General features: G+C 45.0%; 1 protein-coding gene across 5 annotated transcripts in view; it reads right to left on the reverse strand.

The window, feature by feature from the left end:
* The window catches only part of LOC308334992 (uncharacterized protein), a gene marked incomplete at its 5' end in the record, with an annotated part of 160,372 nt that overhangs the window by 84,532 nt on the left and 50,835 nt on the right, over positions 1-25,005 (reverse strand). For 4 of the 5 annotated variants that reach the window (XM_080791913.1, XM_080791912.1, XM_080791911.1 and 1 more), the window contains 2 exons: positions 9,488-9,589; positions 20,334-20,477. In XM_080791913.1, the coding sequence (XP_080648039.1) occupies positions 9,488-9,589; positions 20,334-20,477 (246 nt within the window). Of the gene's footprint in view, positions 1-9,487; positions 9,590-20,333; positions 20,478-25,005 lie in introns of those variants that run through there. The other variant, XM_080791914.1, reaches the window with a different exon arrangement.

Consider the following 25,005-nt stretch of genomic DNA (forward strand, 5'->3'; position numbering starts at 1 on the left):
GCCATGGCGGGAACACCTTTCTGGGGACAAAAGATGGATACTAGGGGCTGGTGATCAGTAATCAAAGTGAAACGTTGCCCATAGAGGTACTGATTAAACTTTTTCACACCCCATACCAAGCTCAAAGCTTCTCTGTCAATTTGTGCATAATTGCGCTCAGCAGACGTTAAAGACCGAGAAGCAAAAGCAATGGGTCTCTCTGAGCCATCAGGCATCCTATGTGATAATACAGCCCCTATGCCATATGGTGAAGCATCACAAGCAAGGCGCAGAGGAAGGCATGGGTCATAGTGTGCCAACACTGCATCAGAGGTTATAAGTTGCTTGGCTGCAGTGAATGCTTGTGCACACTCCTTGGTCCACCTCCATTTGGTGTCCTTTTGTAGCAGTGCATTCAGTGGGTGTAACACAGTTGAGAGATTTGGCAAGAATCGATGATAGTAATTAATTAAACCTAGAAATGAGCGACATTGACTCACGTTTTCTGGCTGTGGAGCATTCAGCATGGCATCCACCTTGTCCTTAGTCTTGTGCAGGCCATGTCTGTCGATTTTGTGTCCACAATACTCAATGGAGTCTTGGAAAAACTCACATTTGCTCCTATTAGCTCTCAGGCCATACTCCTCCAGCCTTGTTAGCACAGCATCTAGGTTTGCCAAATGAGTGGCAGTATCTGGCCCAGTCACCACGATGTCATCCAAAAAGCACTGTGTGCCTGGTATTCCTTGTAACACCTGGTCCATGGCCCGCTGCCAAATCGCTGGGGCACTGGCAATGCCAAACACTAGTCTACTATACTGGTACAGGCCCTTGTGTGTATTTATGGTCAGATATTTCTGCGAAGGCTCTTCCACTTCCATTTGTAGATAGGCCTGTGCAAGGTCAATCTTGGAGAAACGCTCACCGTGTGACAACGAAGCAAAAATATCGTCAATGCGTGGAAGTGGATACTGTTCTGCATGTATTACAGGATTCAATGTCACTTTAAAGTCTCCACAAATCCTTACTTTATCAGTTGTCTTTTTCCCCACAGGTACTATAGGCGTTGCCCACTCAGACCAGTCCACCTTGGATAATATTCCTTGCTCCACTAGATGTTGGAGCTCTGCTTCCACTTTAGGGCGTAATGCATATGGAACAGGGCGAGCCTTGTGAAATTTTGGCGTTGCGTCGTCTTCAAGCTCAATCCGTGCCTTGATGTGTTTTAGGGTACCGATGCCCTCTCTGAACACTTGTGCATGTTTATCCATTACCTGTGTCAGTTGCACGTCTGCACACAGGTTCTTGTCCTTGGTGGCGATTTGCATGGCTTTTATGTCATGCCAGTTCAAACGGATGTGCCTCAACCACTGTCGTCCAAATAATGGCACGCCTCCATACTGAAGTACATACAACTCAAGGTTGCACCTTTGGCCCTCATATGCCACTTTCACCTTTATTTTTCCCAGTGGAGTGATCCGCTCACCTGTGTATGTTTTCAGTTTCACACTGGTGCGTTTCAGTTTCACATCAGGGAAATGCTCCTTGTAGTCCTGTAAGGATATGATAGACAGTGCAGATCCAGTATCGAGTTCCATTTTGAATGGCACTCCATTAACTTTAGGTGTCAGCCATATGACTTCATTGTCACCATCTTCTGTGGAGTATAAATCAAGACAAGCCAAATTCTCTTCATTTGAGTCATCTGAGTCTGTCTCTGTTACTTCATGTACTTTGTGGCTGCCTTTTCCTGTTCTCTTCCCTTGTCTGTCACTGTACCTTGATTTGCACATTTTCTGAATGTGCCCCCGTTTATTGCACTGCCTGCAATCTTTATCCTTGAACCAACAATCTGCAGGATCATGTGACTTTTTTCCACATCTGTAGCAAGGCTGTGTTTTCTCATTTCGTGTTTTCTCATTTCGTTGGTTTGTGTGGAACTTGTGCACTAACCTTTCTGCTTCATTGTGTTTGCCTTGTAGCTCATTTGCATCCTTTGTTGCCGTTTCCATTGATATGGCTATTTGCAATGCACGAGCCAATGTTAATTTGTCTTCAGTCAGAAGACGTTTCTGGATGCCTTCGTTGTGCATCCCGCACACAAGTCTGTCTCTCAGAGCGTCCGATAGTCCGTCTCCAAACTCACAATGCTCCGTCAATCTACGGAGCTCTGCAATGTAATCCGATATGGTCTCAGACTGTGATTGATTCCTTTTGTGAAACCGAAAACGTTCTGCTATCAGCAGTGGTGTTGGATTCAGATGCTTCTTTAGAACGTCTGTGATCTCCGTAAACGTTTTGGTAGCAGGTTTGGTGGGTGCAATGAGACTGCGGAGCAAGTTGTACGTTTTAACTCCCATAACACTGAGCAGCACCGCAACTTGTCTCTCCTCTTCAATTTGGTTAGCCCCACAATACTGTTCAACTCTTTCCACGTAGGAAGTCCAATCTTCAGCTGTACTGTCAAAACTGTCCATATGACCCACAGCCACAAATCCAGCCATATTCGCGTTGTTTTCAAGTTACTTTTACCTCGCTCTGTTGTTTATCGTCGGAGCGTCGTTCCTCGTCTTTTTCTTTATATATATATATATATATATATATATTTTTTTTTTTACGTCCATTTGTTGCACTGTAGATTCGTATAACCTCGTCGCCAGTTCTGTTATGTTTGTTCTCTTACAATAACAGCAAATAAAGACTCAAACAACGTTTACTGTATATCCATTGTTTTAGTTAGAATGGCGCACTTATTCATACAGGGATACAGTCACGGTCTCAGCGTGATGACGTCATTCACCGTCTTAAAGGAACTAGGCAATGTCAAGATAACAGCAGTGCTATTATTGAAATAATGTATGATTGAACCACATACATAACACATGGGGAGCATAAATAACAGAGCCCACCGGTGGTGCTGCATGGGAGCAAACATCACATAACAACCAGGAACCATAAGCAGAAGGAAGGCAGGAAGAGCATGCAGACTAGTGAGCTTAAGTAGCCCTCCCAATTGGTCAGCTGACTGCCACATCAGCGAATGACGTGTGAGACTTGCACACACTGAATACACCCACATAGTAATGCAGCGTGTTAACCCCTTGAGTATAGTATGCGCCTTTGAGCACGGCATGAACTCCCTTGAGTGTGACTGACTGAACTAACTCCGCAGGCTATACGTGTCATCTCTGTAAGCAATACTGGCAGATTTCATCACCTTCTCTGTTCCATCCTAAATGTGAATAATATGCTGTATTGTTCCTGTATGGATGTGGCAATCAATAGGATGGGAGGCAAATGAAGATTACGTTCCAATATCACTCTGGTGGAATTATAGTCGGGATTAAGGAGATAGAAGCATTTAGCAGGTTAACGCCAAAAATACTACCCAACAGAATGGGCCAACGTTGTGTTAATGGAATGTGGTGTTCCTAAGAGACAATCCCAGAAAATCAAGTAAAATTAGAGACCACATTCTTGATGACGTAACTAATGTATCATGTATGCATGCATGCATACATACATCATTCATTAATTAATACATACATACATACATACATACATACATACATTTCTATTGTGTCAACGGAAGGATGCTGTCACTGATATACAGTATCAAGTGAGCTATACATAATGTACTGTAATAATATCTCTAACAGCACACAGTATGGATTCTGAATGATAGACATGTTGAGTTGTAAATCACTCATCACTTATATAACTGGATCTTTAACCCTTTTTTGGCGGGAACCCCTTTTGGTGTTTTTAACATTATGTTATACTTTAGATATTGAAAAATAGCAGATCTACAAGCTCTTTTTTTTTTTTAATCGTTAAAATGTGCCTCAAATCTTTCAGAAGTTTTTCATGGTTTAGAAAAGAAATTATAATAATTTCGACGTCAGGCCTGAATGGGTTAATGATGGTGAGAGACTGAGCCAATGACAGAATACATTATCACTAAAGCGGTACAGGACAATAAGGAATGTGTGATTAGTTACAATCATGGCAGCTGCTTACAATGACCTACTGTCAAAGGCCTACTGTATAATTACAATATGAGCAAAACTGTCAGTGGGTCATTTCGTGAATATGAGCACTATTGCAGCTCCATATTTACATGTATATGCACTGCATTTATATAGCACCATAGTATAGTCTTCTGACTATTCATGCCTCACATTCAGTCATTCACCCTTTCACAAACACATTCATACACTGATGGGGTTCAGTGTCTTTCTCAATGACACAACGTTACGAAGAGCCCATTCTGTCAATATATCTGAAAGCTGGAAAAGTGTGCAATTTGAGTTGTCTTAGGATACTCAACTGTTGCAGCTTGCTCAAAGTGACTATAATATGAGAATCTAACAATACATTTGAGATGAATTTAGGGTTATTTCTTCCCCTAATTCTCTCGGGAGACGTTTCTCTGTGACCCAGAATAGATACAGTAACAATAGCTCGTTCAGCAGGCCAGGCATTAGGCTCCATTTTAAAAAGAGCTCGCTGCTGGGTCGATCATTCATTTCCTCTGTGGCTGATCGGATTGACAACCACGACCACCTCAGGCTATAGTTTTATTTTTATTTTTGTATCTCCACTTGAATTATTGGGTCCCTGTACCCGAATCTGAATGTTATTCACTCATGTTTATACTCTGCAGCAGTTATGTGGAATGGGTCACATGAAAGCCTTAAGTTGATTCTATTATTAACTTTAAGTCCTCCATAAGAGCTAATTATAACCATCAATTAGTTTAGATGTAGCAGGTTCCATTGACAGTGCCAGATCTTGTTGTTTTGCTATTTTACTTATCTAGTAGGATATTGTACATCTGAAATGGTATGAATGTATTTATTATTGATTGTACTGTATGTGTCTGTAATATCTCTGCTACCCCCCAATAACAGTTTACCCACATTTGCACTCAAAGGACCACAATGGGGAAAAAAACCTCTCAGGTTCCACCTGTAGCCTTAGTTTAATGGCTTTTCTTTTCTGTAGTCATGAATTTGGTTTACCAAATTTCTACCTAATTTACCTAATTTCATTAGGTAAAATTACCTAATTTCATTAGGTAAATCTCTGAGATACAGCAATAAACAGGACATTGATATTTGTATACTTAAAATTATCTGTATTTTCTCCAAGACATCATCCCAGATTCAAGGGCCCGGTACATACAGACACACACAGGGACAGACACGGGGACAGACAAGTCACTCTTTTAGTACGTAAACAAACACGAATAAAGTTGGTTCAGACAATATAGACTACTAGAGCATCACCAAACCCAGTAGTTGTTTTTTACTGGGTTGTTAACTTCCTGTTAATTTTGCCATTTGTATTAGGAAGAAAACCCGGACTGGATCTGTGGATCCAGATCCAGATCTTCAAATAGTAAAATCTTCAGGAAGTTCACATTTTAATGCTCTGTATTTTGTGTATTTTTGTGTTCATTTATGTGCTAAAAGAGTGACTTTGAGAGCTGTTTCAGCCCACAATGTAAGTCAATGAGGAGCATATTTTTGAATGATCAATTTCGAATCAATTGAGCAATTATTTTTGATTTCTTGTCCACCTTTGGAGTTGAACCATGGCAAGGTAACTATACAACTCAAAGTTATTGTTCTGACTTGAAACAGGACTCATCATCAAAATCTGACCTGAGACATAACATAATATGAGCCTTTTAACCCAAAGGACGGAAGCAATGCATGGAGCAAACTCATATAATGGTGGACCCACTCGCCAGTCTCCAATAAAAACCCTACTGTCTGCAACCTCTGGCAGGCCCATCCATCTTCTCTAACGGCAGCCAGCCATCTCCTCCACTGCCCTCCGTTCACCACGCCAGGTGGACAAGCTGTCACATCGTCACACACCATGACCCCTATTTATGGGGGCGGCCATCACTTAGTCAGGGTCGAGAAGCAGTCTGGTGTCTCCAGCATGTGTCAAAGTGTCCCTGAGCAAGATACCGTAGTTACAGCTCATACTTAGAGTGCCTCTGAGCAACCATCAGTCAGGTGAAGATGACTTGCAGTAAGTGGTTAATATCTGAGCACTCATAATACGTATTCTAGATGTATTGCCTCCATGGTTGTTCCGTGCGACTAAAAATGTAATTTGCCAGGGCTGGTGTATTTCCCCCGGGACGTGTTGGGGGAGGGGGACAAAAGCAGCTCAAACACTAATTAGTAATTAACACTAATTATGTAGAGGCCTTAACTCGTCAACATGCATGTCATTGAGACGCTCTCAGTACTAAAGAGCAGTGTACATAAAAAGGCCTGCCGTGCCATTAAAGTCATTATGGTGGCTGTTGAATTACTTATTTTCTACTCGAAATCTGTGCTTCACTGTACACTGGTCCAGACGACGGGTTTGACAAAATAAGGAGCGACTAGCGTACTGTTCCGGAAGCTGTTCCTGACAAACGCCGTGAATAATGCATCTGATGCTGTTAATCTTATGACTATACAGAGAACTCCAAACCGCAGCTCCGGGGCTTCAAAAGCAAGCCCCCACTGCAGTATTAACTACAGAGCAGAACTAGCAGAACTGTCCAACATTAGTAATAAGAGTCATCTTTATCTTCAGGGCATGGCGTAGGTATATAGGTCTATATATCGTTTTGGTATTGGCCTGTAGGGAAATACATGCCTATTGAGGCCCAGCTATGAGTGATATTTCACTGGTGTACAAGGCATAATTGCCTCTTTTTGTCACTGCCATGTCTGTGCTGTGTTGACTGCTGCCGTATGCGTGCAGGTGCATGATGACTTCACCGTGTTCTCAAGGTCAAGCACACTGGTGATCTACAGTATAATGTCGATGATGCTGGCCGAACGCGCCTCTCCAAAGTGATTGGTAAGCTACACAATTGCACTTGGCAGGTTTTGATTGATTAGTAAACGTGTGCTGGATGTACGTATACGACCATCCAGGGCCATTCCCCCATGCGCCTATTTTTCACGGTTGTCATGCCAGCAATGGATGTTGTTAAACCTCGCGTGCTGTAAACGTTCTTTCTATGCAGAGGAGTGGTACGTACTGTATAGGCCAACTGGACCTGGGAATGTGCAACTTGTCTCCTGCACACTGACTATATGCTTGAGGACGCTCTCTCAGGCCACAACAACATACAGTAGACACCCACCATGTCATTTTTCCCACGACACTAATTAATATAAGAGTGTATTTGATTCCAGAAGTGCATACATTGATCCGTTGAGCCGTTGTTCCTGTGTGTATGACATCAAAGGAATTTGACTCTAGACCATATCACACGTACGTGCACGCGCACACACACGACACACACACACACACACACACACACACACACACACACACACACAAACACGAGCGCACGCGCACGTAACTGACCATATGGACAGACAGGGAGGGGAGCTGTTGGGACAGAGGAGAGGGAGGGAGAGAAGACAGGAATAGAGAAGGAGCCGGGGAAACAAGTACCTCAGATAAGATAAGAGCTCATATTGCAGGATGTACGGCGGCCAGAACAGATATGTATGAGTGAGTCTGTGTGAGAGAGGAGGCACGCGGATGGGTCTGAACAGAACGGACCAGAAGTGGAGAGGGGAATGGAAAAGTCCCACACACGCGCACACACACATGCACGCACACGAACACACACGAACACACACACACACACACACACACACACACAGACACACACACACACACACACACACACACACACACACACACACACATGCACGCACACGAACACACACACACACACACACACACACACACACACACACACACACACACACACACACACACACACACACACACACACACGCACACACACACCACCAAGTGTGAGTGCTGGCTGTTTGCCTGTGTGTCCGTTGTTGGGCTCAAACTATTTCCACCCTATCAGTTTTCACTGTCCACCCTCTGGCCCGGAATGCTAATGGCTTTGGAGGACATGATCATGATGACCTGGGCCTATAAAGACAGGAGAATGATTCAAACCCACAGAGAGAGAGAGAGAGAGAGAGAGAGAGAGAGAGAGAGAGAGAGAGAGAGAGTTCAGTCAGAACTGCAGATCTGCACATCTTCCACTGCAGTCTGACAACAACTCACTGCTTCAGTTCAGAGTTCAGGCCCTACATTACTTCACCCCAAACACTCTTCATCCCTCATTGGAGAGAGAGTATGTTTTGCACTCCATCCGTGTGTCCGTGTGTGTGTGTGTGTGTGTGTGTGTGTGTGCGTCCGTCCATACGTCTGTTACCAGCTAATATCCGGCACTGTTAACCCGGTCGATGCCAAATTTTGCACACACACACCTTGGATGCCAACGATGAACCTCTGCCCCAAATGATCCAGAACAGCCTGTTATAGCGCCACCAGGAGGCCGACTTTTGAAAAACACTATCTCTAGAGCCATGTGTTCAATCCTAATTGGCTAACATTGGCTTTCAAAGTTTGCAGGATTGGCCTGTTTTGAACAAAAAGCCTGAAATCATGAACGCAGCGTGCAATTTACGTGAAACCTTTCACAGACTTTCCTACAAGGCCGAGGAATGAAACATGGCCAAAGAATGTTCGGGGGTGCCCAGCCAGAACCCCTGTTATAGACTATAGTTATACTAAATTGTACCAAATGAGGAATCTGTGGTTGAAATGAAAGGATGGATTTCATATTTGTCACTATCAATTGTGATTATGGATTGACTATTCAGATTAATGTGCTGGTGGATGTGGAGGAAATGTCCTCCTAATGACATTCAAGGACAAAGTGGCTCCCTGTACGGTACATGAAGACAGGCAATACCATCATAGTCTCTTATATGCAGGGACTGTCCATGGGCTGTCTGTCTCGCACACTGTCTTCTGTTCAGCTTTCCTACTGTCTGTCTCTCCTCCTACACCGTCCTGCTGTCTGTTATCTCTACAGTCTCTCCTTCCCAGCTTTCACACTTTCTGTCCCTCCTAATCCAGTCTGGCAGTATGCCGCAGGTTCGACTCCCGATCCCGACGGCCTTTACTGCATGTCACCCCCCCCCTCTCTCTCTCCCCATTTCCGGTCAGCCTACTGTCTATCCCTCCATAAAAAATATAAAATAAAGGTGAAAGCCACAACAAAAAAAAACATAACAGCAGGGGAATATGTGTAGCCAAAGATACAAGTTATCATGGTCAACGTAAATGTATGATCGTTAGCACTAGCCTCGGAAAGTCTAAAGGTCACCTTGTCACTTTAAACAGATCGACAGCCATGGTCTTGATCCCCAGACCATGAGAGGTGACATCTAGAAATGATTGAGTGCCAACCGAACCTGTACCAAACAAACATTGGTCTCTGTCAACCACACAGCAGGTCCAGAGAGACTCAACGTCACATAATGTAGGTAAAATAATAACCTGGTCAAGAATGTCAGTGAAGTTTGTATTTGTGTGAGTGTGTGTGTGTGTGTGTGTGTGTGTGTGTGCGTGCGTAATCCATCCATCCTCGTCTCCTTCCTACCTGATTGCAGGTGCCGATGTCTACTCCCCCCTTGAGAAATTCCAGAACTTTGTCGATGTTCCCGGCTCTCGCTGCCCGGAGGAAACTGGTGTTGCTGTCCGACTGGAAGAGACAGAAAGAAGCGCTTGCATTAGAAAAACCACTGTCATTTATGCTATATAGAGTTTCATCTATCCCCAATGATAATCACACAATTTAGGGGGGGGGGGGGAAACCTGCCAGAAACTATAGTAAAATACGCACATCACTTAGTGGAGGTGCTGGGTTCAAAAGTGACATCAGAAAAAGAGAAGAGAACCCGCACACTCATCTGCTCCAAAGGTTTATTATCGAAGACGAGTCGAGCCAAGGCTCTTCCAAAACAACAAAAAAATGTGACTTTAGTTTTTCAAATTTTCCTTGACATTTTGGAGAAACAATCAAGCTCAATAAAGTATTGAACAGAACACAATGTTACTTTTTAGGATGAATAGGTTACTATTATTATTATTATTGTTCCGTTATGTCTTTGTGCATTGTGCAGTGGAAGCTATAACGAAAAGAAAATCACTGAAGATTACCTTTTATGGAGATAATAACAAAATGACCATACTACTCTTTCATGTGTGCAGGACAATGGACATGACCTCTGTTTGTGGATGCCGAACTATAGCAATGGACCACCAGAGTCAGCAGAAGGCAGAATGACTCAGCCTTTTCGACCTGTTACATTGGAATTCAGAGCCTGGCTGGTACCCAATGTTAAAAGGCACTCGGCTGAGTCTCACCTCCTGCTGTGATGAAACACTCAGCCAAGATAAACAACCCTGTGCTGACGGGACATTTATATCCTTCTATTAGACAGACAGCTAAGAGTTTGATAAGAGTGTGCACGCTTTCCCCCAAAAAACAAAATGTAGCCTTATGCCTTGCCTGGCCACTCACCTATGCTTCCTATGGCATAGGCAGCTCCCGGCAGTAGAAACTGTGCGCAGCTGCTGGACATGAGACTAATTAATTAGAGCGACAGGGAGAGAGAGGAGTGTGTGTGTGTGTGTGTGTGTGTGTGTGTGTGTGTGTGTGTGTGTGTGTGTGTGTGTGTGTGTGTGTGTGTGTGTGTGTGTGTACGGGTGTGCGTCAATTTAACAAAGGTGCAGACGATCAGAAATCAGCAGAGAGTGATCGACGTTTGCGCTACTCTATGCCGTATTGAAGTGGACTCGGACCCAGACTTTTTTTTCCCTCCCTGGAAATAAAAACGTCTGGGTTTCCGAGGCTACCTTAATTATGCCTGACTATGCATCCCTCTGTCCCTCAAACGTTAAATGACATAAAGAACTACTCTGGTCCAATTTTCACATGCTTTAACTTGAGGTCAAAGGGGAGAGCGTACACTTCATCAAGATACAGAGGCACAACAGTTAATGAAGTGTTGTATGGAAACTGACACGTCATTATAGAGTCCTGTCATCAGTTGACACATTCTAATAGAAGCAGAAGGGGGATGAAAAAGGACCACCAATTTCATGAAATGAGTGCCCAACAGTGCTGCAGTGGTGGCTGTATCGCACACATGCGCACGCACACGCACACGCACACACACACACACACACACACACACACACACACACACACACACACACACACACACACACACACACTCTTTGATGTGAGTCCCAGTGGTCGGCAGTTTGATGGTGTCTGTCTGTGTGTGCTGCAGTGAGGCTGCACTGCATCACAGAGACCCTGCAAGGCCAGCTATCTCTGCAACCCTGGCTGAACTTCAGCTGCTGCTATATAACTTCCATCCTCCACCGAACTCGTCCACGGAATGGGGACGTACGCTGTGCACAACTGCTGTACTATAGTAGTAAGTATACCACTGTCTTAAACCATATATACTTCAGGGGTTTATCCTTGTCCCCCCTTCTTTTTCCCCTCTACACCAAATCTATTTGACAAAAACAGCCGCATACAAGTGTTGCATTGAATCTTGAGTTCACCGATATGCCCACTTGCCCAGAATAGGGACACAATATGGGTTAAATCTTGTAAATTGCTCTAATTTCACTACAGAAAGAGTCATAAGTATTCTTACTAAGAATGTTTCAATTACACACCGCTCTAGTGTGATATTGGACATATCTAATATTGGGAAGAATTTCTTTTTTGCATGATGACGTTGGACCTACGGTATCTGACACATTGGCTAAATACCAGAAGAGGTCCGCCAAAGTTTGGACCTGGAGAATAGAAAGGGTTTTAAGCAGACTATGCCAAATGAAACTGGCCAACAACAACAACCAGTTACTGTACCAGCGTGATGCTGACAGGCGGCTGAAGCCGAGTGGCTACAGAGAGGCCATCTGGGGAATCGGATCGGTCGACACAGTTTGACCCTCGGCTCACCCAGTCCATGTGTCAGAGTGTCCCTGAGCAAGGCACTTAACCCCTAACTAACAGGTCCCTCCTGTGCACTTCATCTGAGCCACCTGAGCGGTCATCAGCAGTGTGAAGGTGTAAAAGCAACAATATTATGCCCTGAAACCTCATGAAATACAAGCCATGTTGGTGTTTGTGTCAGTAAAGGAGTTCATGTTAGCGGTGAGAAGCTGACGGCTACTACTACTACTACTACTACTATTAATTTCGGCTACAATGATTTTATAGTGCATATGTTGGAGATCTGGACTGTTGTTGCATTGGTATTTTTGAGTGGTGCAACCACTCCAAGGAACAGCAACGTCCGTCCTAACCTATGTAACTATGTTTAGAGTACCAGTAGGGGCAAAAGTGGCGCTGTTGTGCCAGAAACAGAGAGAGAGAGAGATATATTGCACTGTTGCCTGCTAATTACAGAGAGAGAGAGATATATTGCACTGTTGCCTGCTAATTACAGAGAGAGAGAGAGAGAGAGAGAGGCAGGGGGAGAGGGGAGTTGCACCACTCAGTTCACACGGGTGTGATTTTTCATCTTTCATCTCACGTGTTACGTGTAATGTTTCCCCTTGCCTGTAAATAAACATAACATGAGTCCATGACTGGTGTTATTTGTCTTTTTAGGTTATTTCCCCTGAATGATATGTACTGTACGTTACGCAACAAGTGCTTCGCAAAACATCTTTCTGCTTTTAGTGGCAGAGCGAGGTATATAGCGTTATTATTTTCTATTACTTTCAAATAAAAATTCTTAGCATAATATACTGTTACAGCATATACTGTATAGGCCTGTATGTATATTTAAACATTTCAAATGCTGCTGGGTAGGGTTCGGCATCGAAATTAGGTTCTAAGTATAGGAACAGAATCCACATTTCCCGAGGTACCGGACCGGTTACTCATAAAAATGAGCTGCTCTACCTCCTGAGCCACTGCCGCCCTGTAGTTAGTTGATGTGGGTCAGGTTATGTTAGTTGAGGTTATGTTAGTTGGTCAAAATTCCCATCCCTAGTGCTGACCAACCAAGGCCATAAATTAGACGTCATGCGAGTGTCACCCTGTGGGTGTTGACCCCTGTGGGACAGCAGCCCACAGCCCCTGGTTGTTTGAGCACCAAACTGTATGAGTCTGACATCACTGATGATGAATCATCTTCTGGTAGTTTCTATAGCTGAATAATGCCTTGGCAGGCCTTGATCGGGGCCTATGACTCAGTCAGTAAGCAGTTAGCCGAGACGACACAGCGACATACATATAGACAGAGACAGGGTTAGCATTGTAGATACAGCGCCACCAGCCACCACACAATGGGACTGAACATTAGCCCCCCGGATTCCTTAAAGAGCCACAGGCTCGCATTATAAAAGACCTGCTCTAATCCTCCTTGTGTTATACTGTTAAAGTATGCTGAAGCCAAAATGACTTCTTGAACAAGTGGGGTTTTGAATGACAAGCACTTAACATTCATGAAAATGGGGGGGGGACTACATGCAGTGCCTACCCACTTCCTACAGAAATTGTTTCATATTAATCGGACAGTGTCCTAGGGGGTGAGTGTTTTCAAAGTGCACTTGGCATAATACTGTAACACTCTCTCAGCACAGGCGGGTTCTGCGAGTTGTAAGCCAGCAGGGACCCCCACTACATATTGTATACAACTGTGTTGCACATTAAACCTTTTCACAGATTTCATAGATAGCTTTCATAGACTTGTTTGACGGCACTGTATAAATTGTATGAATTCAGATTTTTTGTTTGTTTACGCAATGATATTTTCCTAACAATTATAGTAAAAAAGGAGAAGAAATTAATTCCTATAACACAACGATTTGGCGGTTCCCCTGTAATAACTCTGAGGACCCCATTGGGGTCCCCCTGTATAAGACTCATGTTGTAAGCAACTACTAAACCCTTTCCTAAACCACACTTCAATGAAAGAATGTTATGTTTTGATTCTTCATAATCTTCAACAACATGTTTCTTTTGCTCTAGCCTGAATTATGGTCCGGCCATGACTAGACGGTCCTAATTATCGCTCACTCATACACATACACACACACAAACTCACACTTAATCAAGTTTGTCAAGCGCGACAAAACGCAGCCGCTAAAGCCCTGTCTCTGACAGACGACATCAAACATTCATCTACCCATTGCCTCTTCTGTCTTCATAAATGGAGCCTTTATCAATAATGTAAACACACCCACCGCCCACCCACCCACCCACCCACCCATCCCAGACGATCGACCAATGTCGCGGATACATCCAAACACCCCCCCCCCCCCCCCCCCCCCAGTTACCACGGAGACAAGCGCTGACCTGCCTCCTCAGGTTCCCATGACAACAGAGCATTCGGTATATAGTGGTTGCACACGGCGGAGGAAATCACATGGAAACGCACGCACGGAGGCGGTGCCTGGATTTAAACTCTCTACAGCAGTGGTTTTCAACGTGGGGTCCATGGACGTCCAGGACAGGGGTCCTTCTATAGGGTGTCCCAGGTGCTCCCCATGCAGCTAAATAAATGAAGGTTTATTGCAAATAAAGTGCAAATAAAGTGCAAATAAAGGTTTATACATCTCAAGCGTGTGCAAATGGAACCAAATTTCCGATTTGTGGTTAGATTGAGGTACCAGAGATACAAATCCAATATAATGTGGCCCAATGAATATCAAAGAGAAGAAAATGGTTGAGATTAACCTCTCTCTGTCTCTCTCTCTCTCTCTCTCTCTCTCTCTCTCCTCCCTCCCTCTAACAGTTCTCTCTGTGTTTCTGCTTTGGAAAAAAGGTCAAAGCAACACAACATGTGAAAGACCTGAGTCATTTGACATCTCTGCGTGTATGTGTGGCATGCATGCGTGCATTGTGTGTGTGAGTGTGTGTGTGTGTGTGTGTGTGTGTGTGTGTGTGTGTGTGTGTGTGTGTGTGTGTGTGTGTGTGCGTGTTCCAAAAGCACCGACCACAGTATGCACAAAGGAGCCATTACCCCCTACCCCCGTGTCCCATGGCGAATCATAGCCCACATCACTAGTATAGGCTACTTACGAGGCACGTGCACAGACACATGCACGCACGCACGCACGCAGCCAACTGTGTCCTTGTTGAATGTGATTGGAGAGAGAGACCTTCTATTCTTGGCCATCAGGGCAGAACAAGAGATCATCACTGTTTACTAGCAACCGCACGCTGCAGCCATCGCTATGATCTCTGTGTGTGTGTGTGTGTGTGTGTGTGTGTGTGTGTGTGTGCGTGTGTTCGTGCGTGCGTGCGTGCAGTCGTGCACATTAATGCACGAGCTGTCCCGCCTCACGAGAGAGGTAAATGTTGGCCATTCTATGCATGGGCTTTCAGGAGGAGCCAGCATTGTAACATTGTACATAATGCCCTCGCTGTTCCAAATATCACTCAGATATTAGGGGGGGGGGGGGGGGGCACTAAACGCTCCCCAGGGTTGCCTTGCATGCCCTGCTTCGGTAGAACTAGGCTGAGACAAGACATGAAAGCACTCTGTCACTGTGTCACTACACAGTGCTCTAACATTACCGAAGGCTTTACACATTGGGGTGGTATATGTTCAAATGGTTTACAGTATATGAAAACAAAATCATTATCCATTCTACAGGTGCATTCCATATTCAGTAATCATTGCTGACGTGCACAGAGACAAACACCAACTCAAGCGGGATTTGACCCCTCCAGGCAGAAAGTTCCAACCAATCAGAGCAGTCCTAGTGGACTGATTTGCATACCACACGACAGAGGTGGCCCTTGAGTTTCCTTGATTAGGTATACGTTCATGCTAATTTAGAGTCGCAAAACAGAGGCACTTAATGGCAAAGTACACGACGTTCATAATAATGGAATATTCTGCATGATGTTTCGTTTCTTCATTTCAATATGTAACTCAGCAGACAAAGCTCACAAATTCATGCTGAGTATTTGAATGTTAGCTAGGTGTATAGGCTATACTGTCTGAACAAGCAATTTCATTGTGCATGAAAACGTATTGCATAACTTTGCTATACGTTGAAACCTTGTATGTTCCAAACTGTTACTTTAAAAGTTGAAATATGGACGATACGAGGAGCAATGATTGTACTAATTCACTGAGAAGAGAAGCTGCTGCAACAGACACAGTGGCCAGACAGTGGCCTTGTGGTTAGAGTGTCCGCCCTGAAACTGGGAGGTCGGGGTTCGATCCCTGGCCCGGGTCATACCAAAGACTGTAAAAATGCCTCCCTGCGCGGCACGGCTGTAGCTCACCGCTCCTTCGCTGCGACTCACTGCTCCAAGAGATGGGTCAAATGCGGAGAACAAATTTTCACTGCGGTAACATGTGTGACAAAATCGTATGACTTTGACTTTGACACAGATGCACACCAGTTAAAATGGAGTTTGAAAGTTACGATGAGTTTGTATAGGAAGGGGGCGGGGCAGCTAAAACGAATAACCAAATATCTAAATACTAAATCAAGCAACTTGAAAAAAACGGTTTATGGTGCTCAAAAAGTAGGCAATACAATGACCAAACGGTTTCCCTTTAAAATTCCTGTCCTGCTTGCTCCTCTATGTGGGAATACTGAATTGGTTGTAATACAATATAGGCGCTAAATATGCCACTTAGCTGCACTGTATACAGTGACACCAATGTGCACATGGGTCAAGGTGTCACAGGTCAGGAGGTGGAGCCAGAGGTAAAGGCAGAGCAGCATAACAGGTCTAAAAACAGGTTGAGGGGTCTTCGGAAAGAAAAGATCTCAAAGCTCATGTCTTATCACTCACTACTACTACATCTTGATGTAAGTCTAATCTATATGCAAATTGTGCATACATTCATAGCACAGACTATTTTAGACTATCTCCTATGGCCACACCATGCAGACGTTTAGAATGTGTAACGGACTGTGCAACAAGACATACTACAGAATCAGCAATCAAGGCCTACTTCTTGTATAATCTTAATTGATAGTAAGTTACTCCTGTATACGTATGTGTGCAGTTTACGAACAACGCATTACAAATGACGCCACAGTGTTCAATGGCACCCAACAGCACCCCTGTGTCTCAACTGGCGTCGGGTGGGCTGGTATACGGGCCATATGAAAAGACTCCCCCCTGGCCTTGAACAACCCCACTCACGCTATTATATCCTCCACTTCGAACCAAAAGCTGCCCGGCTGGAAACTCCCCCCGTGGTGCTCCCTGCAGCACCATGTGGATTGATGGCACGCAGGGACCTACACCAACTGAGCTTGTCGCTGGCACTAGATCGACCCAAAATGGAGAAGATTGGTGCAGCTCATTGGCTCTCTGCATGGCGTCGCCCCCCGGCCCGACCCAGAGCAAGAGACCTGATGATGTTCAACAGTGGAGCTGTATCAGACGTCCTCTTTCTCTCCATCTCTCTCTCTCTCTCTCTCTGCTGTATACCTGTGTCTGTCTCACTCCCACAGACTCTTTTCCTCCATGCCTCCCAAGTCATGATCTAGTTCTAGACTCTATGTACCTGCTGTCTGTGTCCCACTCTCTCCATGTCATCAGACAGTCTAGCCATAGCCTCGATACCCAGACTTTCATTGCGAAAAATGAATTTATTTATGCATGGGCTGCACTGGCCTAAAAGTGGGAGTCAACCCTTCCGCGTATAGGCGTCGCTCCAAATGATGTGACGTCAGGGCTCTGAGCGGTGTGCACCCCTCAACATAACACCGTGAGGAAATCATTACCAGTGGAACTTCAAACGAGGCTATGCGAGGAAAATGAGGAGAATGGCTGAAGAACCCACCACACCGTAAATACCTATAAAAAGCGTTAGAATGGTATACTCCAGCAACAGGTGGTTTCTGCTTCTGGTCGACACAATAACAGTGCTGCACTAAGGGGGGGGAGACCGGGGCTGACGGACAGACAATCAGGGTGTGCGCAAATCTGAGCCGCGACCCTCCCATCTAGGCCAGAAAGGTCTAGCGTTAGCTCAGGATAGTCCAGCCATAACTCCAAGCATTAGCATCCTAGATTCTTCTACCTCCTGGCCTCCAAGCTGTGTGTGGAATGACCTCCTATTATCCCCCCTCATTTCCGAGTTACGACTGTGCAGTCTCACTGTTAACCATACGCCGTTTGCTTGACCACAAATGCCACTATACGAAAGTTGTTTGGACAGAGGATGAGTTTGATGTTTACTGTACCTGACCTGACGCCTTAATTACTTTGCAGCACTTAATTGTTTTCTTTGCACTCTATTTAAGTGCCCAGCCATTTACCCCGTCATGCCATTTACTGTGATCTTGCACTTTGTAAGTCGCTCTCGATAAGAGCGTCTGTTGAATGTCTAAATTACAGCAGGTGGTTGGTGTTGACATTTCGGTTATCGTTTGTCGTGTACTTTGAGTAAAGTGTACTGACTCCAGTCAAGTGATGTAAAGGAAGATGGACAATTAATTACTGTTTTAGGTGTGCATGTGCGTGTGCGCGCGTGTGTGCGCGTGTGTGTCAAAGGTTTGGCAGTACCCTTTATATTTATTTATACACCTCAACCTTTCACCAATTGCTGCACGAAAACGCTTCAAGTGCCTAAGCCTTTGAGCTCAGAGAACGCTGTGATGATTTCTCCCCACAGTATTATTGTTGTTGGGCCTCACGTGGTCATTTAAATGTCCACACTAAGAGCACACGCTGAGGGTTTGTTAAAAGTCAACATTAATTTGGCGATGTCCCGGCAATTACAGTGTTTATACCAAAACCTACTGCTCAATAAGTAATGAACACGTTCCCGACAATACGCTGTCGGACATGGTATTTATTCACTGTAAAATACATTTTGTTGGCTGTCGGGCAGAAACCAATATCTCCTATAATCTCCATATTCTAACCGTTTGTGTTTGTTTGTAAGTTAACGCCCTACTTGATCATACTACAGCGTCACACAAAAGTGTCAAAAGTAGAAGATCTGCAAGCTCGAAGCGCGGTGCAAAGTGACGTGTTTTGAGCTTGTCGACCTGCTACTTTTGCTTTATTTTTGTAATATCCTGAATAGCAACAGATTTGGACATATGAGGTTTTCACCCGGCAGAGAAGATATACAGTATTTCCGGCGCCTGCATCATTTTGGATTAATATTATGTTTATGGTATTAGGAGGTTTATGTGGACTGGGCGAGCCGAGGGTCAAACCTCAGCGACCTTCCGATTCCCAGACGGCCTCTCTAGCCACTCAGCTACTACCATCTTAGCCAGTATACTAAAGGAATACACTCCTGCCGGTGTCCTTGACCAAAGGGCATTTTGTCTAACTCCAGGCATTTTGTACTTTGCAATAAAGAGACAGAAATGGAAAGTTGGGGCCTCTCATTTATGAGATGTCACTGTATCCAAAAGGGAACCTGCCTCGACTAATCACTGAGTGTGAGTATAGTGACTCTAATAGTGTTAGAGTGTTGGCATGCTGCTAAAGTTCATTCCCAAGTGTTTCAAATGAACCACTGCAGTATAGTATATCTCCTAAGAGCCGCAAGGACAAGGGCAGAACATGTCACAGGACCTGTCACAGTGTCCTTTAAAGAGAGAGCAGAGGAACTGACACGCACGCACGCACGAACGCACACACACGTGCACGCAAACAGACACACAACTACACAGAACCTCCCCCATACTCACACAACCACGTTCAACCAGTGACACCACACATTTCAAAGTAAAATGCCCAAACGCCTTTCCATATCATGGACGTGTGTGCACAACACACGCACATGCACACACGCGCGCACACACACACACACACACACACACACACACACACAACTTCACAATGCAGTTCCTAAGCAAATGTACTAGATTAACAGGTACTGTACCATAAATGACAGTCTAAATAAAAACAACGTGATCAGCTGTGTGACAGCTGGAGGGGGGGGGGGGGGGAGTGAGAGACTTTCACCTTCATACAGCTGTATGATTCACTGGCGGGTGTTTTATTAACCACTTAGAAATCTGTCTTCTTGAAAGAACTGTCCCAAAACCTGCATTTAACATACAGTAGCTACAGAAATAATATATCTTCAAACAACCAAGACATGACAATTGAGGGACAACCTCAAGAATCCTTAAGAATAAGAATAATAAAGCTACGTTTCAAATGATATAACAAAGACCAATATTGTAATTAAATATATAACTTGTTTAACCATGTTAATGCTTTTTTTTGTTGCATTACAGGCCTATAGTGCAAAGAAGATGTCCTCTGACATCGTTAGCCTCTTGACTCTGCAAATAAGCCTGGTTCACTCATCACACAACATGTTGTGCAGAAACATGTATATCTACTGTATCTACTGAAATATGTATATCTACTGTACAAGCTCACAGTGTGTCACATCTGCATGTTCGGCCCACAACGACATTGTCGTATACAACATCTGTCTTCAGGGTCTTACCGGTTTCGGCGCCTGTTGTTGACGTGGATAATGCTCAGAGCAGTAGTAGTCGGGCAAAGCGTTGGGGTCCTCGTTGGACTGACTCCTGGGGCTCCTCAGGCCCTTGTCCGAGCCGCACACCTTGCACAGGGCAGCGTTACCCATGGCGACCTCTATCCCGCATCAAAACTTTATGAAATCCGAGGCAGGTTCGTGTCCAATTCCGCCAAAAGGTTTTACCAATCCATTGATCGATCGCCTCTCCCCTATAGCTCCCCGTCCCCCTACAACCTTGGCTCCGGGTGGTGGGGCTACCATGCATGTGTGTGGGCTGGGGGGGGGGTAACTCCCAAAGCCGGATGAAACTTCACTTGGCCAATGAGCGGTGGGTGCTGTGGTACCTTCCGTCACCCTGGAGAGTCAGATGTCTACTGTAGCCTATAGCCTCGTTTAGCTCTACTGCTGCCACTGTGAACTACAGTGCCTCTTCCTCATTGCTATATGCCAGTGCCCTAGTCCATTCACACAACCCCCCCGGTCTATTTTTACACCCACCAGCTCAGCTATGCATGTGGAGGGAGAGGGTGGTCGGCATGGGGGGACGGAGGGAGGGAGGGTGGGAGGGTGGACGACATGCCAAAACAGAAAAGGGGAGGGGGGGGGTCATCACATACACTACACATGCAGAGACCGACAGACAGACAGACAGACAGACAGACAGACAGACAGACAGACAGACAGACAGACAGACAGACAGACAGACAGACAGACAGACAGACAGACAGACAGACAGACACATGGCAGCACACTCTTTTGGAGTTGTGAAGCAATGTTATGACTGATGACTTCCGATGTGTTATCGTCACAACATCCAGGATGTACACAGGATTACATTAATTTGTCCCGTGGCCTCTTTTTCTTAGCTCTGCTATTATTTGTTGTTATTAGTTGCTGTTTTTAGGGGTCAAGATTAGAGCGTGCTGACATTTTTACAAAAAAAAAATTGACACAAATGGACCCAGAGTTAACTTAACAACTGAAACCCTATATGCAGTACTGGGGTCCCCACCCCAGGGCTCGAAACTATATAGGTCCACTAATATTTCATTCTTGGAGCTGGATTGTACACTGTGCCATAACCCTTTCAGACAACATCCTCTGAGACTGTAACACTGCGTTCTCCATTGAGCAGACTTGGACAGGATGGGACAAAAACAGCTATACTTTAGGATTCCGTCCTGTGCCTCTATAACTTTGAAGTTCTTCCTCTCGCCAACCTTGAATTAAGAAAGACGTTTGGCATTCAAACACAAGCACACAAACGTCTGTAACTATAGTGATCACATGGGAAGCTGATCATGTCACTATGCTGTTAATGGGAGCAGACATATGCCGTGTGCCGTGTCAGAGAATAGCCTTGGGTAAGGGGTCAGGTGTATTGATTGTGTGGACTGATCTGGGCTTGAAGAGAATGAATATTGAGTAATTCAGCAAGCCTCGGTGTGTGCGTGTGTGTGTGTGTGTGCGCGCGCGCGCGCGCGCGCCTTTGTATTCCTCGTTTTTCTACGTTCATGTCCTTAATTCCTAACCATGCTTATGGAGGTTGATATAAGCACTCCACAGCCTGTGTGTGTGTGTGTGTGTGTGTGTGCGAGCATAGTCCGTGTACCCGTGTGCGCGACATTGTTGTCTTGTTCTGTGTACACGTGCACGTGCAGTTGTGCACATGAATGCACGAGCTGTCCCGCCTCACGAGAGAGGTAAATGTCGGCCATTCTATGCTTGGGCTTTCAGGAGCCAGCATTGTAACATTGTACATAATGCCCTCGCTGTTTCCAAATATCACTCTGATATTACTCACTCACTGAATTAATGTTAGCGTAGGGGGGAAAGACGCCATCATTGTGGGCAAGCGACATGGAGCAGGAAAGAATGAATATATGAATGATGAAGTAACGTGATTAGGCATAATGTTTCTCTGTGACTATGGCAATATCAGAATGAGATATCTTAGCAGATCGGTATAGGCAGAAATGTGTGGGGGGAGAACTGGATGGCATGAAACTATATGCTTAATCTGATCTGTAATTATCTGAGTGATGTGGGTTGAAGGATGGTGCTTATATAAAAAAAAGTCATATTTTTTTTAATATTTTGTCTTTTTTTAGCAACACCCCTCTGGTAGTGTCTGTCTGTTAGAACTGCAATTCCCAGGAGACTGTTCTAAAAACAAAACCACAGAAGTGCCATCCCAAAAACAAACTAGATAAAGTGCCCCTCGGGGCACAGGTCTCCACCAGGTCAGGTCAGGTTGTGGCCTCCTGGTGGCGCTATAACAGACCGTTCTGGAAAATTTGGGGCAGAGGTTCATCGTTGGCATCCAGGGAGTGTGTGTGCAAAGTTTGGCATCGACCGGGTTAACGGTGCATGCCAGAGATTAGCTGTTAACAGACGGACGGATGGACGGACACACGGACGGAGTGCAAAACATACTCTCTCCCCATTGGCCTGGTGGAGACAATGAAGTATGGTCTAGTAGTGAGTGAGAGTGGAGAATATTTTGGAAAGCAACAACAAGCCTTGAATGTGTGGCTCATAACCAGAGCATTCTGGGATTCACTCTGTCTATTTCATGTATTGCCAAATGTAAGCTCTGTCTTAAGGTATAGTGTCAATCAAATAAAATAACCGATCTCACATTGTGCATTGTGAGCTTGAAGATTGGTCTATGTTGGGTGTGCGACACCGTCATATGGCTGGTCAGGCTGGTCTCTCCACTCCTTCGGAGGGCAGTACTATGTCTATAGGTGTGACTGACAGAAGCATATGGCCAGCATGACCTACTGTATTAGGTGAACATGCAGTATGAATTACTATACACAAGTAGTAAAAACGCTTCTGCACACAAACATTTGTGAACTACACACGCATGCAAATTCACACACCTGTGCTTTCTTTAAGATGTTTAAGGTGCACTAACATCCAATACTTACAGTATATGACCCATATTTTAACATGACCCTTGCCTTAAAAGCAATCAGCATAGCAGATCTATAAGCTCACAAAGTGTTGCATTGCGACATGTTGCAAGCTTGTTGCTTGTAGATTAGCTAATTTCAACGGTGAGATTGAAAAAAAGGGAAGAGAGCAAGGATAGAGCCCTGGGGGACACCAGTCCGTGAAGTACAGGCTTGGACGGAGTGCTGAAAGGAGTCAGCTTAATATGCCCAGGAAAGTGACTGTCAGAGACGATCACTCACAGGCCAAATTTATTTCCTATATCGTTGTTTTGAGAAAATCTTGACCTTCACGTCAACAGAAGCAGAAGAGCAAGCACACATTCATGCTCATGCATGCATACGTGCACACACGCACACGCACGCGCACGTCACTTCAGCTTAACGTTGTCCCAGCTGGTTAGCCGCGGGCTAACAGGCCTGTTAGTGTCATTAACATCTACCTGGACTCAATTCATTTATCTCCCCTCTAATGCCCCCGTCATCTGTCAACACACTCATCCAGTTATATAGCCCTGCCATACTGCCATGGTGACCGTGTGTGACATACAATCATCCGGTTCGTGGACCCCCAGTGGTCCTTGAGGGAGTTCCAGGGGGTCCCCAGCTAAATGATAGTTAAAGGAACCAAATGGACCCTTATGGGTCTGTAACTGTGTACACGAATGTGTACACTGTATACTCAGAGTTAAATTAACATTGATGATTTTACATTACAAATTGGGGTCCCAGAGATATAAATGCCATTAAATGGGGGTCCGTAGCTTAATGCATGTCAAACTGAAATGAAAATGGTTGAGAATCACTGCTAGAGCCTATATAAACATCTTCTCTTATGGGGGTCCCACTCCCTGGCATATATACAAGGCATAGTTCACTGTCAAACACCATCCTACAGGGGACAGTGGGGGGGAAGCGGAGAAGAGGCATGAGGCAGAGAAAGTCCTGGATGGACAACATCAAGGAATGGACTGGCTGCAGCTTACAGACCCTGTTGCACACAGCTGAAAGACAGAGACTGCCCAAGCATCCACCATGACACCCCTACGGCCCCCTAGGCCATGGGATGAGTAAGAGTAAGATCTATACAGTTTGATTTATCTAACTGTTGATTTATCTAACTGTTGATTCATCGAACAGTTGACCTTGAGTTCCAAGTGGGGCAATCTTTAACTTGTCTCGGTGTGACTTTAACCCTTTATATAAAGACTGTCTGTCCACCCGCCCCCACATAGACCCATGTACTGTTACTGTACCACCGTCACACCCCTGGCACCCTCGCACAACAACATCCATCATCAAATGACACTTGTTCTCCAGCTCTTCAAAAAAATCATTTCAGCCCCACCCCCTCCTATAGCTCTGCTTCTCTTCCTCTCTCGGCTGCTAATCTGCTGGGCGGGGCAGTGGCGTACAACAGAACGCCCCCTAATCTTCCCCTGGACCATATGGCTCACTGGCTATAGCAAGCAAGCAAGCAAGCGGCAGGACTGACTGAGAGAGGGAGTTCAAAGCAAACTAAAGGGCTGGGAAATGTGGACGAAATGTGTATGTGTGTGTGTGTGTGTGTGTGTGTGTGTGTGTGTGTGTGTGTGTGTGTGTGTGTGTGTGTGTGTGTGTGTGTGTGTGTGTGTGTGTGTGTGTGTGGCTGTGCATACTGAGGCTGTGTTCTGTGT

The sequence above is a fragment of the Protomyctophum bolini genome (genome assembly GCF_963924005.1).
Source record: "Protomyctophum bolini genome assembly, chromosome: 20".
Classification (NCBI taxonomy): domain Eukaryota; kingdom Metazoa; phylum Chordata; class Actinopteri; order Myctophiformes; family Myctophidae; genus Protomyctophum; species Protomyctophum bolini.